We start from the raw sequence: 14,783 nt of genomic DNA, 5'->3' as shown, positions 1-14,783 counted from the left end.
GAGGTTAACAAAGCCCCAAACACTCATCTTTCTTTTAGACAGGTTCTAAGCAGACAGTCCAGGCTGGCCTAGGACTTGTGGTGCTCCTGCCTCAGCCTGAAGAGTGTTATGCCCTTGCTACATCTTTCTGAGTAAGTGCCTTCTGTAGACATGTCCAAGGGACTCTGGTCCTTCTGCCATGGGATAACCCACCCAGCCAATCAATGAACTGGGAAACTCTCACCAGGCTTTGAATTGGACAGCAGGGGGATTTCACATTTCCATGCTGCAGACTGCTTATCTGTGAGGATAAATATTTGTTGTTCAAAGCTGCTTCAATTGTGTCCCTCTCCATTTTTCCCCAGGTTAACTTGCAGAATGCTATAAGTAATGGCTGACTGTATGTGGCTCAACGCACCCAGCCAAGCACTGCCATCTTCTTCCTGTTTCTCCATTCACAGTCGTTGTAACCATGACCTGCATCTGTTACAAACTCACCATGATTGACTCCTCCATGACTCCTATACTGACTCATCAGTGGAATCTCAGATGAGCACACTCTTCATGAGTTCCTTCAATAACAGGTCTTGGCCATGATATTTCAGCAGTATTGTACCTCTGAAACCATATGGGCAAAGCTTACACAGGGGCACTTACTGTCCATAGATACAAAATATTGGCAATCCAAAGCTAGCTTTGTTTATGTCAATGGCTCAGTCACTCACATATGAGTCAAGTCACCTTCTAAATCCCAAGTATTCTGGAATGGGGGTGGGGGGAGGCAGAGCAAGAGGACACAACTCAGCAGCACAACTGAATTAAAATCAGTCATCCAAGGCATCATCCCTAGGTGACATTACCTACTTTGAAAGTTAAAACAGGAGAAGTTCACTCCTTTGACTCCTTCCAGCTAGCTCTGGTGTGAAGCGTAAAAAACAAAACAAAACAAAAATCAAAGGTCCTTTGGTAAGATTGGAATGCTTCAAATCTGTGCATAAAGCCCAGTTTGGAGTCTCTTGCTAAAGCTTCAGTCTGAAGTATTAACACCAGTGAGTTTCCCACATATTTACAAAACCAGTACTGTGCACTCCACTTCTCAACTCTCCCAAAGGGCTCTCTTGTCCCGTTGATGAAATTCTATTACTATGCTTACTATCTCAGGCTATTATTGTGTTCATTATTGGTTTTGAATTTTGGCTATAATGGAAAAAAAAAAGGAAAATCTGCATTAAAGTGCCGTGCCCTAGAAACACTAGCACTATTGTGATAATTCACACAGGAAACAGTTCTCTAACATGTGAGATAGACTGCAAGGCCCTCCTGCTGGTTAAGTGACCAGGGTTATTATAAGCACTATAGGATGGCAAGTTCCCAGTCTTCTAGCTGAACATTATTGCATAATCAAGTTTGGATTGCAGCAAAGGTGGGTATATAGCAGGAAATTAGCTGTTGGTTAATAGATGCTTGATTTCCTGTCAGCCTCTGGATAATTTCTCTTCTGGGGATGTGAGAAAAGAAAAGAGAACCCTTTTCAGTTGTTTTGAAATAAAGAACGGTGAAAGAAAGGTAAGAACATTATTGCTTATCTCTTAATAATAGGTAACTGACATCCTGGTCAGCCACACAGGAGCCATGCTGGGCATACACTACTTTAACTGGCCCTTCCCCCTTTATTCCAGTAAGCTAAGAAGTGCCCATGAGCTGCACCCACCCAGGCTTTCAGAGAGCTGCTCATTCCCTATCTATGCTAATTCTATTAAACTTAGAAAGAAAGAAAAAAGATGTTTGCCTCTTTGAATGCCTGAACTTTGCAAGAGCAGCAAGAGAATATGAGAGATTTGTAGACTGAAGGAGAGCTTTCATAGCACACACATGGACTACGACTGTAGACCAATGTTGTACTGTCACGTGGAAAAACAGCAAAACTTCTCAGCATACACCACAATCTATTATCACAAGGGCTTTGCATATGATGAGAAAACAAAGAAAGGCTCAACACTTTGAAACATTTAATTTGTTATGATTTCAGTGGAGTCAATAACAGCTTCCAACTGTGAGCCACACCATGCTTTGATTTACATAATCTTAAATAGGTAGAGTCTGAGTTACATAAGAATTTGAACATCTGAATTTCTCCTTTTGCAGAATTAAATAACTTACAAGAGTCAACAATTTTACTTAATGCTATACATATATTGCGGGGAAGCCAACACCTTCATCCTTACCCTCTACAACTTACAAGATTGGATCTTATATATGTAAAATTCATTTGTATTGAAATCAGGCATCAAGAGGAACTATAACACAGCAAAATGCTGGGTTTTTACAGTAGATCTCATATACAAATGCTGCCTTTTAATTATATGCTTCTAGCTGGGGATCCAGAGCCTTACACACCCTAGCTGGTTTTTGCCTCTCAACTATCTTCTTTTAAATGCAGTCTTTTCATTCTGCATTTGGCTAAATGCAATAGTACATTTAATAAACAGCCAGCCTATGTGCTCTTCTCTTTGATTTTCATTTGTAAATTCCATGTAAAAATTTATGAAATTAAGAAAACACCACAAAATAATAAAAAGGAAACATTAAATGTCTTGAATCTTAATTCTGAATATGGACAATTTTGATAGCCCACAATTTCGCTATCTTAGAATAAAAACTGAAAGATGTTTTGACTACAGGAGACACGTACACAGTCCACTTGAAGATGTACAACAAAGCTGGGTGTCTATTCCTTGTGGCTAAAGCAATGTGGCTCATAGCCCTGCCTCCAAGATCTCTCCATCACAAATGGCTAGGTCTAAACAGGCATGAACCCTTCTCTTCCTAAGTTGCTTCTTCTCAGGTATTTGTTCAGAGAAAAAAGAAAAGTAATAATAAAAAAAAAAGCCATAAAGAAAGGATTTGTCCAAGTTCTCACAAAACACTCTGTGACCTAAATGTTCCAACAGCTAACTTTTTCCACAGCAGAAGTGTTCTTGCAAGTTAAACCTCCAATGGCCTCTATGGGTTAACTTCCTTAGGATGTGGTGAAAATTATCCATGCAATTAAACTTTCATTTTATAAGATGAGTTCTCAAGTGTGGGCATGAGTTATCAATCATAAAATAAACTCATGCAATATAATATAATGGTAAGTAAGACAAACCATAGGGAAAAGATAGTTGCACAGATAGATGCTGGATAGATAAACAGAGATAGGCAGATAAATGCTACAAAGTAGACACAGATATGAAGATAGATATATTCTGGATAGATAGATAACAGGTAGAAAGATAGATGCTGGATATATAACAGGTAGGAAGATGAGATAGACAGATAGATAGTAGATAGATAGATAGATAGATAGATAGATAGATAGATAGATAGATAGACAGACAGACAGACAGACAGATAGATAGATAGATAGATAGATAGATATGCAGATGAGCGTTCTCTTTCTAAAACAAGAACCCTGAGAGGAAAAAGGGGAAAGGGAGGGAGGATGTTACCTCTATACACAAACACACACGTATGTGTGAAGATCAGAGGTTGACACAAAATGACTTCCTTTACTTCTCTCAACTTTAGCTTCTGAAACAGCCTCTTCTGGAACTCAGAGCTCATCAAGTAGCTAGGCTAGCTGTCGACTGAGCCAAGGATCAATGGACAGAGGGACCTTCCTGTCTCCAGTGCCCCTCCCTTCTCACTTCTGCCCTCACCAGCTCTGGAGTTACAGGTGTATAGAAGCAGTTCTGGCTTTTACATGAGTGCTAGGGTAAGAATGCAGCCTTCTGCTTGCACAGCCAATTTCTTACTTATAGAACCATCCCCCCACCACAAATCCTCCTCCTTTCTTGTGAGTGTGTGTATATGAGTATGTGCAGTTGGGTTGGGGTGTATGTGCATGTGTGTGGTGGGTGAGGGGGTGGGGGTATGGTGTTTGCATGTGAGTGTGACTACAAGAACATATTGTGCACATGCAGATGCCAGAGAAATGCCATTAGGTAGGCATCTTCTGATACTGGTCTTGTTGCCCTGAGACAGGGCCTCCCAGTGACCTGGAAGTTTTTTGTTTCTGCTAGGTTGGTTGCCAGTGAGCTCTCAGGATCCACCTCTCTCCACTCCTAAGGACAGGGTAACAGATCTGTGCAGTGGATTACAGGTGTGTTCACTTAGGTGCTGGGGACTTGTAGATCCTCAGGTTTACATAGCAAGTGCTCCTACCCAGTAAGGCCACTCCACAGGCTCCAGTCTTAAGCCAGTTTTCTGTGCTTCCAAGTAGCAAAAACCAAAAACAATTACAGTTGAAATGTTTGACTCACTACATTTCTGGATCTACTTTGATTTACTCGCCCACTCATACCAGGGTTTTGGTAACTCCTGAGCTTTCTAGCTAAATCAAGCAATATTATCCTTCTATGGCAGTACTATGGCTTGTGGAAAAGTCTAGAAGTATATCTGTGCTCTGAGATAATACCACTGGCTCTTCATGAACATGAACATGTATGTGAAACTTACAGAGCTACACAAAAGTGTTACCTAGTAGAGGCAGGGGGTTTGCTTATTTGTTTGTTTGTTTGTTTTAAATTGTTCTCAGGAACATGTTTAAAATTGCTAGAGAGTTTTATCCAGATACAATTTTATTTTATGCAAAGATAACAGAAATGATAGTATGGAATCTTAGACCATAACAGAACATCTGAGCCTTGGTAAGTTATAAAGAAAATGCATTTGTTTCCTGCTATTGGAGAAGGCTAGGAAGTCTAAGGTCAAGACATCTGAAAACGTCTTCTTGCTATGTCATTCCACAGAGGGCAGAAGGAGTCAAACTCACCCTTTTATGAGAAATCCAGTACCAGGGTATTTATATTGATCACTGCTTAAAGGTATCACATTTCAACACTATTGCACTGGGTACTAAGCTCACACACACTTGCACTTTGGGGACCCTTGCAAACAAGAGCATGCACTACAATGAGCTAGGGGGAAAAACATAAATTTCAGAAAGTCTGGGTATGACATGTAACATGTTCAATCATAGAAGGGGACTTTCCTACAGGACGCAACACTGAAGTCGACCTGTCTCCCTCCATAATGTATCTCCCCATTGTCAACCCCAATAATGTATCTCCAGGGTTCTATTCCTTCTCTCCAGAAAGCAGGCACAGGCAGCAGCCACAGGAAGCCACATTTTGTTCTCAGCACTAGTCTGTTGGACTAGGGTTATGGCTCAGCACAGAGTATTTGCCTTTTATGGAATGGGGCCTGTGTTCTATCCTCAGCACCTCTACTACAACAGTAATAATGTGTGGTTGGCCCCGAAGCTTACTGAGCCTTTTATTTTTCAATACATTCATCCTTTCCACCTTACAAGTTGTTCTCCTAGCACTCTGAAGAAAAAAACAGAGGCTTAAAATTAACAACCTTCTCCTGGGCATGAAAGTCTGTTACTGTGAAACAAAATGCTGTTTTGTTTTGTTTCTACTTGATCTATGGGAAACAATACTTGGGTTTGGGTACAGAAAATATCACCTATAACCATCAATGATAACATATGAACTTCTTTTATGTAAAATCTTTGCCAAATGCATAGCCCCTGCATCACAACAGGAAAAATATTTATGTTATATTAATAGCAAGAATGACAGTTGTACACACATTCACATATATATATAATATTTGTGTTTGACAACTATGTAGAAAGTATTTGTACATTTACTTTGTAATCATTTCAACATCACATTTTCTTTCAAAATTTAATTTTTTGAGTAAGAAGAAGTGGATGGAGGAAAACGTGTGATGATGTAATCAATGGAATCTATATCCTCTTTCAAAATGAATAAAGAAGCACAAATTAGGGCTTGTAAATGGGTGTCGTTTCATTCACATCTTAATTTTATTCTTATTCTTCTGAATGTGAGAATCATTCACGCTGAAGCTTTGATTGTTTACAATGTGGCTGTGTGGTGCTTAAGCTTCCTGGCAAGATGCAGACATACAATAGCTAGCACTTAGTGATGGATTTATTCTACGTCATGACACCGTCTCGAGAAAACTATGAACAAGGCAAATCTTCACCCCAGCCTCAGAATGCAAAGCTCTGCTTTGGTTTAAATTGATGGTACTGCAAATCTCTAAGAGACTGGACCTATCTTTGTCCTTCCAAGTTTTGAAGATAGATAATTATTTTAATGGCTAACATAAATGGTCCTAAAGTACACAGCCCTAAAAATCATCAAACAACTGAAAACTACCTCATCTCTGGATAGTACTACTAGGAGGGATGGGGAAAGCGTGGCCCAAGGAGTCTCTATAAAAAGCACAATTTCAGCTCCCCAACTGCCTGGAAAGGCTCGTGTGCTTTCTAAGCAGAGACAAAATTCTGTGTCAAAACACAGTGATTGGTTTAGAATTACCCACACCAACCCTGACACAGGCTGAATTTTGTGGGGTGAATGCAGGCTTTTACTCTTCTTTCTGCTTTGAAATCAGCATAAAAGCTCCTTAGTGACAGAGGTAGCAGCTACGGAAGATTTTATTGGTAGCTTATGGTACTATATGGAGTACAATTATACACATTCTGACTGAACTATGTCTCCTCAAGTAAAAAAACTGCATACATATTTGTCTGGAAGATTCTTCACAGGTACCCAAGTTTTAAGTTATAAAAGTATCTTTTTGAAAATGTTTACACCTATTCATTAAATTGTATATACATTTAGCTGTTTGCTCCCGTTCATACCTTTTTTTTTTAAAAGCAAATATCTAATAGGCACCTCTCCAGCAACAAGCAAAAAGCAAGTACTACTCACAGTACTCACAGTACTACTCACAGTACTCACAGTACTACTCACAGTACTCGCACTACCCAGACACAGTTCTGCTTCACAGGATCTAATGGAGAATCAACGGGAGAAACTGTACAAGGGAGACAACCAAATAAGGTTTAAAACTGTGACAAATGCCCGAAAGAATATGGTATCTTAGCAAAGTAGGAGGGGAGAATGTACCTGAGGGTGACAATCCTACTGACCCCTGCACAGAGCATGGGTGTCACTCTCTAGTAAGGGTGAGCTGGGAAGGCCTTTGAACAAGCCCTGGTCCCAGCCCTGCTGCTCAGTACATCTGTGCCGGTTTGCCCTGAAAATACTTCCTCATCTGAACTTTTAATACTTTGCCAAGGGTGACTGGCACTTTTGAAAGGCAATGTGATAGAATATTTAAAGAATGTAAAATAAGTAAATAGTAAAACTGCACAATGATGTGACTCTTTTGCACCTCAAGAGATTTCATCTCCTCCATGTGCTTCAGATACCTCAGAATACAGGGACCGGTGCACATTATAAAACACAGACGACCCATGTGTGAAAAAAGGGAGAGGCTCTGTTTCCTAGGCTGCCACATTGACCAGATTTTGGTAAATAGCAAGTACTGGATCCAAATAACTTGACACGTGAAAATGACAATGTCTACAATCTGACTTAAGCTTTATTTTTTCTTTTCTCAGAGTCACATACACTGGCCCCCTGAAACCCATGTTGTTGTTTTGGTTTTGGTTTTTTTCCTCTTAGCTCCTTCATGCAGTCACTTGGAGGGACTACCCTCCCCCCCCCCCTTTATGTCTGTGCCATTCCTCTTTTAAACAATCACCAACTTTGACAAGGAGTACAGACAGCAGCCGCTACTCATCCAACGGCTTTCACTTCCTGTCATCTAAGGAAACGCGAGCAGAGGGTTTGCTTTGGAAGGCTGAAGACAGAAACTTGTCATAATTTTCAACCAACTGAATCCCAGTTAATTTCCTTCCAGATATAACTGTTTGTTAAATGCGCATCACTTAAAACCAAATATTTACATGCCAGGCACCATACACAACCCCGAGAAGGCTCAAGAAGAAAGCCATTCAAAACAAGAAAGAGAGGGAAAGATCCACTTTTTTTTAAAGAAGCTCTAACAATACAAGCTTTCCAAGCTCCCTAGAGGGAAAGAGGAAAAGCATCTGCCTAGGGCTCCCTATACCATCCATGCTAATATTAAACACAAGCCTCTCTTCATAAAGAGGGTTATGTAAGGGGCTGCTGTTATCTATTTCCTCAGTTCAATTACGCATTCTTGTAAGTGCCTGGCATTGATGTACTCTCATGACTTAGGCATGAAACATACTGGCAGCGAAAAGTATTGTTCTCAATGAACACCCAGACCTCTATGCACAGCAGCCTAGAATCAAACAGGGACACACTCTGTGGACCATCCTGAGAATGTCTTCCTGGTAAGCAGCTTTCCAACCCCCAACTGGGTCAGCGAAACATTCTTTCCCTGGCTGAGTCATACCCAGCTTTCTTCTGCACTGAGAACACTAGCATATTCCCCACCTTTGAACTGCTTGTAGCAATTCTTTTACAGCTCTGAATGTGATCTACGCCTTTAGTGAAGGAACAAGGGGACAGACGGCTCCCTGCTACGGATAGCACAAGTGTTTTGACTACAGTTTTCTCTGCAGGGCCCTGCATGATCCAGTGTTGGCATCCATCTGTGCACTGGAAGCTTGGGGTCAGTGAGTCACCTGAGACTAGAGTTCATAGCGTTAGGAGTGAAACCATAGCTGCTAGGTCTAGAGTCTTTCTAAGCACCCTAAATATCTTCTGGGATTTAGCCTCCTGCCAGCAAGCCAGCAGAGTGCAAGATTATACTAGATAGGCGCTCAATCAGCAATCATCAACAGCAAATCCACTCTGAAGTCAGAGAAAGGATGTTAAACAATTCCCCAAACCCTTGATCCTAGCTTACTCTAGCCTGAATAGGTCTGCTCTTTCTTCTTTCATCTGGAGGGGGGAAAAAGCCAAGAAAAATGAACTAATACTATAGAATACGTGTATTGTGCACCTGAGAAAGAGCGTGTGTGAACATAATGTATGAACACTTGTATATGAACATGTATGAATGTGTGAACATCAGGTGTTCCTCATAATGAGCATCAGCATAGGCCCTTATGCTGTTTTGTCTAAGTATCTGGAGCTAACCATTGTATCGCTGAAGTTCGGCTACCCTATGGTGTTTTGTAACATGAACGACAATGTTTCCATTTAATAGTTAAGAGGCTCCAGACGCTTCCTGAAATGGGCTTAAACTGTGTTCTTCTGCACTAACTATGCTGTTTTTACACCTAAATACATACAAGTGGATTTATGAAGGGAAAATGCAACATGTGACACATTAACACAAGAGAACTAGTTTTTTGTCAACTTGAGGAAAACTAGGGTGAACTGGGAAGAAGGAATCTAGTCGAGAAATTGTCTCCATGGAATTGGCCTTTAGACAAGCCCGTGGTGCATTTTATTGGTTAATGATTGGTCAGAGAGGATCCAAGTTGCCATAGGGAGGTGGTTCTAGTTGTCTAGGAAGGCCATAAAAGCCTTGGGGAGCAAGTCATAAATAGCGTTCCTCCATGCCTTCTACAACAGCTCCTGTCTTTAGGTTCCTGCGTTTAGTTTCTTATCTGACTTCTTTCAGGGACAGAGTGGGACCTAAGATTTGGAAGGTAAAGTAAACTCTTGTCTCCTTAAGTTGACTTTGGTCACGTGTTTTACCATAGTAATAGAGTCCCTAACTAACACAGTACCCATGGATGATGCCTAGGCTGCAGTAAGGACAAGGCATAGAGACAATAGCTCATAGGTGTGTGAAATCAGAGAAGAAAAAATGATTCTGTATCTACACTTTCATTAGGATTGAATTACTTTTAAAAGAATAGCAGAGTCCTAGTTAACTCACAGAAGTAGTATTAGAACTTCTACCATTCAGATCCTAGGTTCCCAGTACTTCATAGTAAAAAAAGAAGAAAGTGGGGTTTAAACAGTAAACTAACAAATTAATCCACGTTTTAATGAAAGTCTCATTTAAAATACTCTAAGTACATTTTATTTTTTTAGCAGTACCTTACACTTTCTATATTTCAACCATTGATTTATCCATCCGCCTATCTAGTCTATATGCATCTTACACAAAGACCACTGTTAAGCAACAAAACCACAACACAAATACGATAACTTTCAGTACGTAGTATTCTCACATGTATACAGTCTCTCAGAAATCCACATGCTAAATCTCAAAAATTATATTACAGTGTCTAATTTCACAGATACTTGCAATGTTAAAGCGAGTGTAAGAGAAACAAAACAAGTTATATCAAAGAAAATGATGTCGCCTTCTCACTGTCAGGAATCAAGCAAAGAAAAACAGGAAGACAATAATAAATAAATAAAAAGTAGTATCTCTCCAGTAACCATATATAAAGTTGTGGTAAAAAAAAAAATCAATTCTATGTATTAAAGTAACCAAATGCACTCCTAATTACTTGCACAAAACACCAAAAAGAGAAGTCAGAACACACACATAACTTGTATAATTGTTTGTCTGAGATCTTCGGGGGCATCATCGACACATCTTCCAGCAGGTATAGACAGCGCTTCACACTGGTTTAAAAAGAAAATCACAGTATCGCCACTGTGCAGCAATGGTCTCCAAAACTCATAAACAAACACACTGTCATCTCTCCGGTATAGCGACATATGTGATTCTATACAACATAATTCAGAGTACATGGATACTTTCTTATTTCATGAAATGTATGTTTTCAGAACTATGTCTATGAAACTGCAGAGGCAGCTCAGTGTTGTGGTGCTCATCTAGCAGGCATTCCCAGCACTGCAAACAAATGCTTGTGTGCATATGTGTGTGTGCATATGTGTGTGTGTGTGCATGTGTGTATGTGCGTGCATGTATACATAGGACTCTGTTTATATATGTGTGTATGTGTGTTTCTGTCTAGATGTGTGTGTATGTGCATATATTATATGGGTGAGTACTTCAAGAATATTTACAACAAATATATGACTTTTCATGATCATTTATCACAATAGTTTTAATTCTGCCATCCTTTATTTTGCTCTTCTATCTAAATTTAAATGGTTACCAAAATATTCTCTTTAAAGCACATCTCAAATCTTGTCAGCTTACACACTCCTATTTTCCACAAATCACTTTGTGAAATCTCGGGCATGATGTAAAAGGGCCTAGGCAGCTTATGTGTCTTCTGCTTTTTAAGTTACACTTCTCTGGTTATAAGCACAACTCTGATCCAGCTCATGCAGCCGTATGTACTTTGCCATTTGTTTCCCTGACCCAGAACATCCTCTACTGATGGTACCAGCCAGTATCCCCTGAGCCAGAACATCCTCTACTGGTGGTACCAGCCAGTATCCCCTGAGCCAGAACATCCTCTACTGGTGGTACCAGTCAGTATCCCCTGAGCCAGAACATCCTCTACTGGTGGTACCAGCCAGTATCCCCTGAGACAGAACATCCTCTATTGGTGGTACCAACCAGTCTTCATGTCCATCCAGGTTAATTCTAATTTCTTTCATGAAGTTTTCCACATCAGAAACATTTCTCTCCACCTTCTAACCCTCCTCTGTCTTTTTCTCTCTCCCCCTTCCTCTCTTTTCCCTGCATGTCACTCATCCACTCAAGTGGTGCTTACCATGTCCTAGTTTTTGAGTGCCATTGTTACTTCCAATAGTTACAACACTCTTAAAACAAGACTACTCATTATTTAGTGATTGTTTCTTTACTCGTAATTTACAGTATTTGGTTTTGTGCCACAGTTAAGGAAGCAGTTAACTGAATAAATTACTCCCCCCACCCCACACACACACACACACACACACAAATGGCTGCATGAAGGCTTAAGCCTTAAATTCACATATTCTCTGCTGTTTCCTGCCAAGGGTAACTGCTAAAATAGCCACATTTGAGGTTCTTTTGATAATTGGTCATGTGTCATAACTCTTATGTACATGTATGTTCTACAGTACAATGTTGGCTAATCTGCTTCTGTAGGAAAGACATTTTTCCTGGCTGCCAATCATGTCTGTCCAAAAGTCTTTGGTCCCCAGTTCTACTAAGCTCTAATTTGTATTCAAAATAAAGTTATGTCTCCAGAGTCAGAAAAAGTACTCCCATGAGAAAGCAAAAAGAGGAGGCATAAGAGAACATACTGTGGTTATGCTGTGTACGGTTACTGTTATACACTTTAATGCTGTTCTATATTGAAACTTATATCTTCAGTTCATCTATCAATAAGTCTAAAGAGAGAACACCTTCACTCATGGACCATGAACAAAGACAAATAAGTGATATGTTTACATGTATCAACCGTCAACATAAAATCACAATAGTTGGACAATGAAATCATAAAATGTGCAATGGTCTACACTATCACTCACCCTCATTCTTCTGATCTTTTAATACTGCGTGTTCTTATAGCACCATTCAATACATTTGGCTTCCGTTTGACATTCAGTGATGTTTGACATAGAGACGCACTAAATATACACGTAATTAGTTTTCTCAAGTGATCTTGTAATTCCCCACTGAAATTGTTCCAACAGTGGATCAGGAATAAGTGAAATTGCGCCCACCAGACCATAAAATACACCTTTTGGACAAAAGTATATTGTAAAGCTACAAAAAAGTTCAATGTGCATAATGTTTATTTTTAGTGTGCACTAAAGTCATGTCCCTCCTGTGCTACTATGTTTCATGTTGTACTACCTGGATACACAGATGTCCCCAGTGCTATATTTTAGAGGAAAAGAACAATTTAAAAATAAGAACAAAACAAACAAACAAACACTGTTGCTTCTTTTTTTAAAGTGCTGGAGACCAGGACTGTTTATCAAAGTCAGGACTTGGTGAGTGTTAGGTAAGTATGTGCTATATTCCTGAGAAGTCCAGCCCCTCATGCTGTAATTAATTCTTTTTAGAAAATTATGAAAATAAGTTTGGTGGAATATGTTTTTCCTATAAACCTCAAAATTTATTTATTTAAACATAAATCTTATAATGCTTAAAGAAAATTATTCTCATTTATTTGTACAAATTATAGCTCTATAATTTATAGAAAAGTTTCTCAAAATATTGTGCACAAAACACCTGTTTTAAAATAACTTGAGCTACTGTCCTTAAGTGTGAATACCCCGGCACTCCACTCTAGCTCATGTCTGTCAGAACTCCTTGGACTGAGTCACTGGAGAGTATGAGTTGAGAGCAAGTTTGCCCATGTGATTCCAATGTACATCACGTTAATAAGAAAAACATACAAACTCATATTCTCAGCATTGTTTGACCAAAAGAAAAGTTGCCAAATGATTGTTCTAGAAAAATATTGCTTCCAAACACCCATTCTTAGAATTTTTATAGTTCCACTTAACAGAAAAATGAAACCTGTTTCCTAAAGTCAAGGCATCACTTAGCTACTTATTTTCTGGCGCATTAAGGGGGGAGGGGGAGCACCGTCTCAGCCTGTAGGGCTACTGATCTCCTCTTTCCACATGTCAGAATATTGACTCTTGTCAGCACATACATAAACCCTGACACTGGAATGCCAATCTTCCAGAGCCCAGGCAAAGCCTCCCTCCAGAGCGCGGGTCAGGGATCCGTCAGCACCTAGGACAGCGCCCGGCGGAGGAAGCCGGGCCTCTAAACAGAGGCTGAGGCTGGGACACCCACCAAAGAAGCCTCTAGACACATACTACAACCACTTGCTCTTCTCTCCTGCGATCCGCAGCTCTTTCCAAATGACAACAAAGGAAATCCTAAGTACCTTTCACCTGGGGATGCAAGCCGCCCCCACACCCAGTCTCTCTTCACAGCGCTCAGCGCCTGTTGCTAAGGGAAGGGAGAAAGCACTCTGGAAGCCTCGCGACCAGGTGACAGCTCTCCTGAAATGCCTGGGTGCATCGGGTAGCGCTGAGGATCCGGACTCTGGGCCAGTCTAGGACCCCGCGACAGGCCCGGCGCCCACGAGCGTGCAGGGAACAGGGCGGGCAGGAGCCCAACGCCAGAGAGCGCGGCTTCCCCTGCGGGCCAGGAAGCCAAGGCCGGTTCGGGCCTCCAGCCCAACAGGGGAGATTTGTATGGGCCCAGGCGGCCGGATAGGGCCTGGGACAGCTTGGGGAAGCGCAGGCACTCACCATGTTGACTTCAGAAACCATGTCGATGCTGGCGATGTCGATGTTCATCCCCACGCAGACTGGGGGACCTGCGGGAAGCGCAGCACACCGTGATCAGCCAGGCTCCAGCAGGGGGTACGGGTGGCTCTGAGGATTGGGGGGTTCGCAAAGGACCACCCACCCCACCCCGCTGCAGCTCCGCGGAGGCCGCCCCCGCCTCCCTCTCCACCCAGACCGCCAACACGGTGGATCGCGCTTCCCGCAGCGGTCGCGCGCATCCCACTTACCCCCGAAGTCGGGTCTCAGGCGAATGTCGTAGCCTTTCAACAGCTTGTCGACCGTCTCCTTCACAAAGGACATGTTCCCGGGGTCGTTTACGCTGAAGGAGGGGCACATGGCACAGAGAACAGGGTCAGGCAGCGGCTCACCCGCCAGCGCCCGGCGCGCACACAGCGCGCCAGCTCGCGCCCGGCCCGCTTCCCGTCAACCCACCAGCGACCCTACCTCTGAGCGCAGCAAACCACCGCCACCAGCACCGGGGCCGAGAAGATGCCGAAAAGCCTTCCTCCCGCAAAGCCCCACATCCCTTCGCCGCGCCCCGGCACGGGGGAGGGGGCGCCCCGCCGCCGTCGCGACCCGCAGCCGGGGCTGCTGCTGCTGCTGCCGCCACCGCCGCCGCGCTGGCCCGGAGCGGAGGAGGCGGAGGGGGAGGGGGAGGAGAGCAGGGGGGAGGAGCGGGCCGGGAGGGAGGAGCCCTGGCGCGGGTGCGCTGGGCGGGCGGAGGCGGGGGCGGAGCCGGACAAGAACAGC

The 14,783-nt window shown here is 42.2% G+C and overlaps 1 protein-coding gene across 2 annotated transcripts in view; it reads right to left on the bottom strand.

Annotated features, from left to right (window-relative positions):
* Gabrb3 (gamma-aminobutyric acid (GABA) A receptor, subunit beta 3) overlaps nucleotides 1-14,783 on the bottom strand; it is a 238,285-nt gene that overhangs the window by 222,970 nt on the left and 532 nt on the right. The window contains exons 1-3 of one of the 2 annotated variants that reach the window (NM_008071.3): nucleotides 14,478-14,660; nucleotides 14,261-14,352; nucleotides 13,995-14,062 (exon numbers count right to left, since the gene is read on the bottom strand). In NM_008071.3, coding sequence (NP_032097.1) covers nucleotides 13,995-14,062; nucleotides 14,261-14,352; nucleotides 14,478-14,557 — 240 coding nt within the window. In that variant the 5' untranslated portion in view covers nucleotides 14,558-14,660. Of the gene's footprint in view, nucleotides 1-13,994; nucleotides 14,063-14,260; nucleotides 14,353-14,477; nucleotides 14,661-14,783 lie in introns of those variants that run through there. The other variant, NM_001038701.2, reaches the window with a different exon arrangement.

Source organism: Mus musculus, chromosome 7 (assembly GCF_000001635.26).
Source record: "Mus musculus strain C57BL/6J chromosome 7, GRCm38.p6 C57BL/6J".
In the NCBI taxonomy this organism is placed as follows: Eukaryota; Metazoa; Chordata; class Mammalia; order Rodentia; family Muridae; genus Mus; species Mus musculus.
The sequence above is the reverse complement of the archived record's forward strand: the minus strand, read 5'-3'. Positions and strand labels throughout refer to the sequence as shown.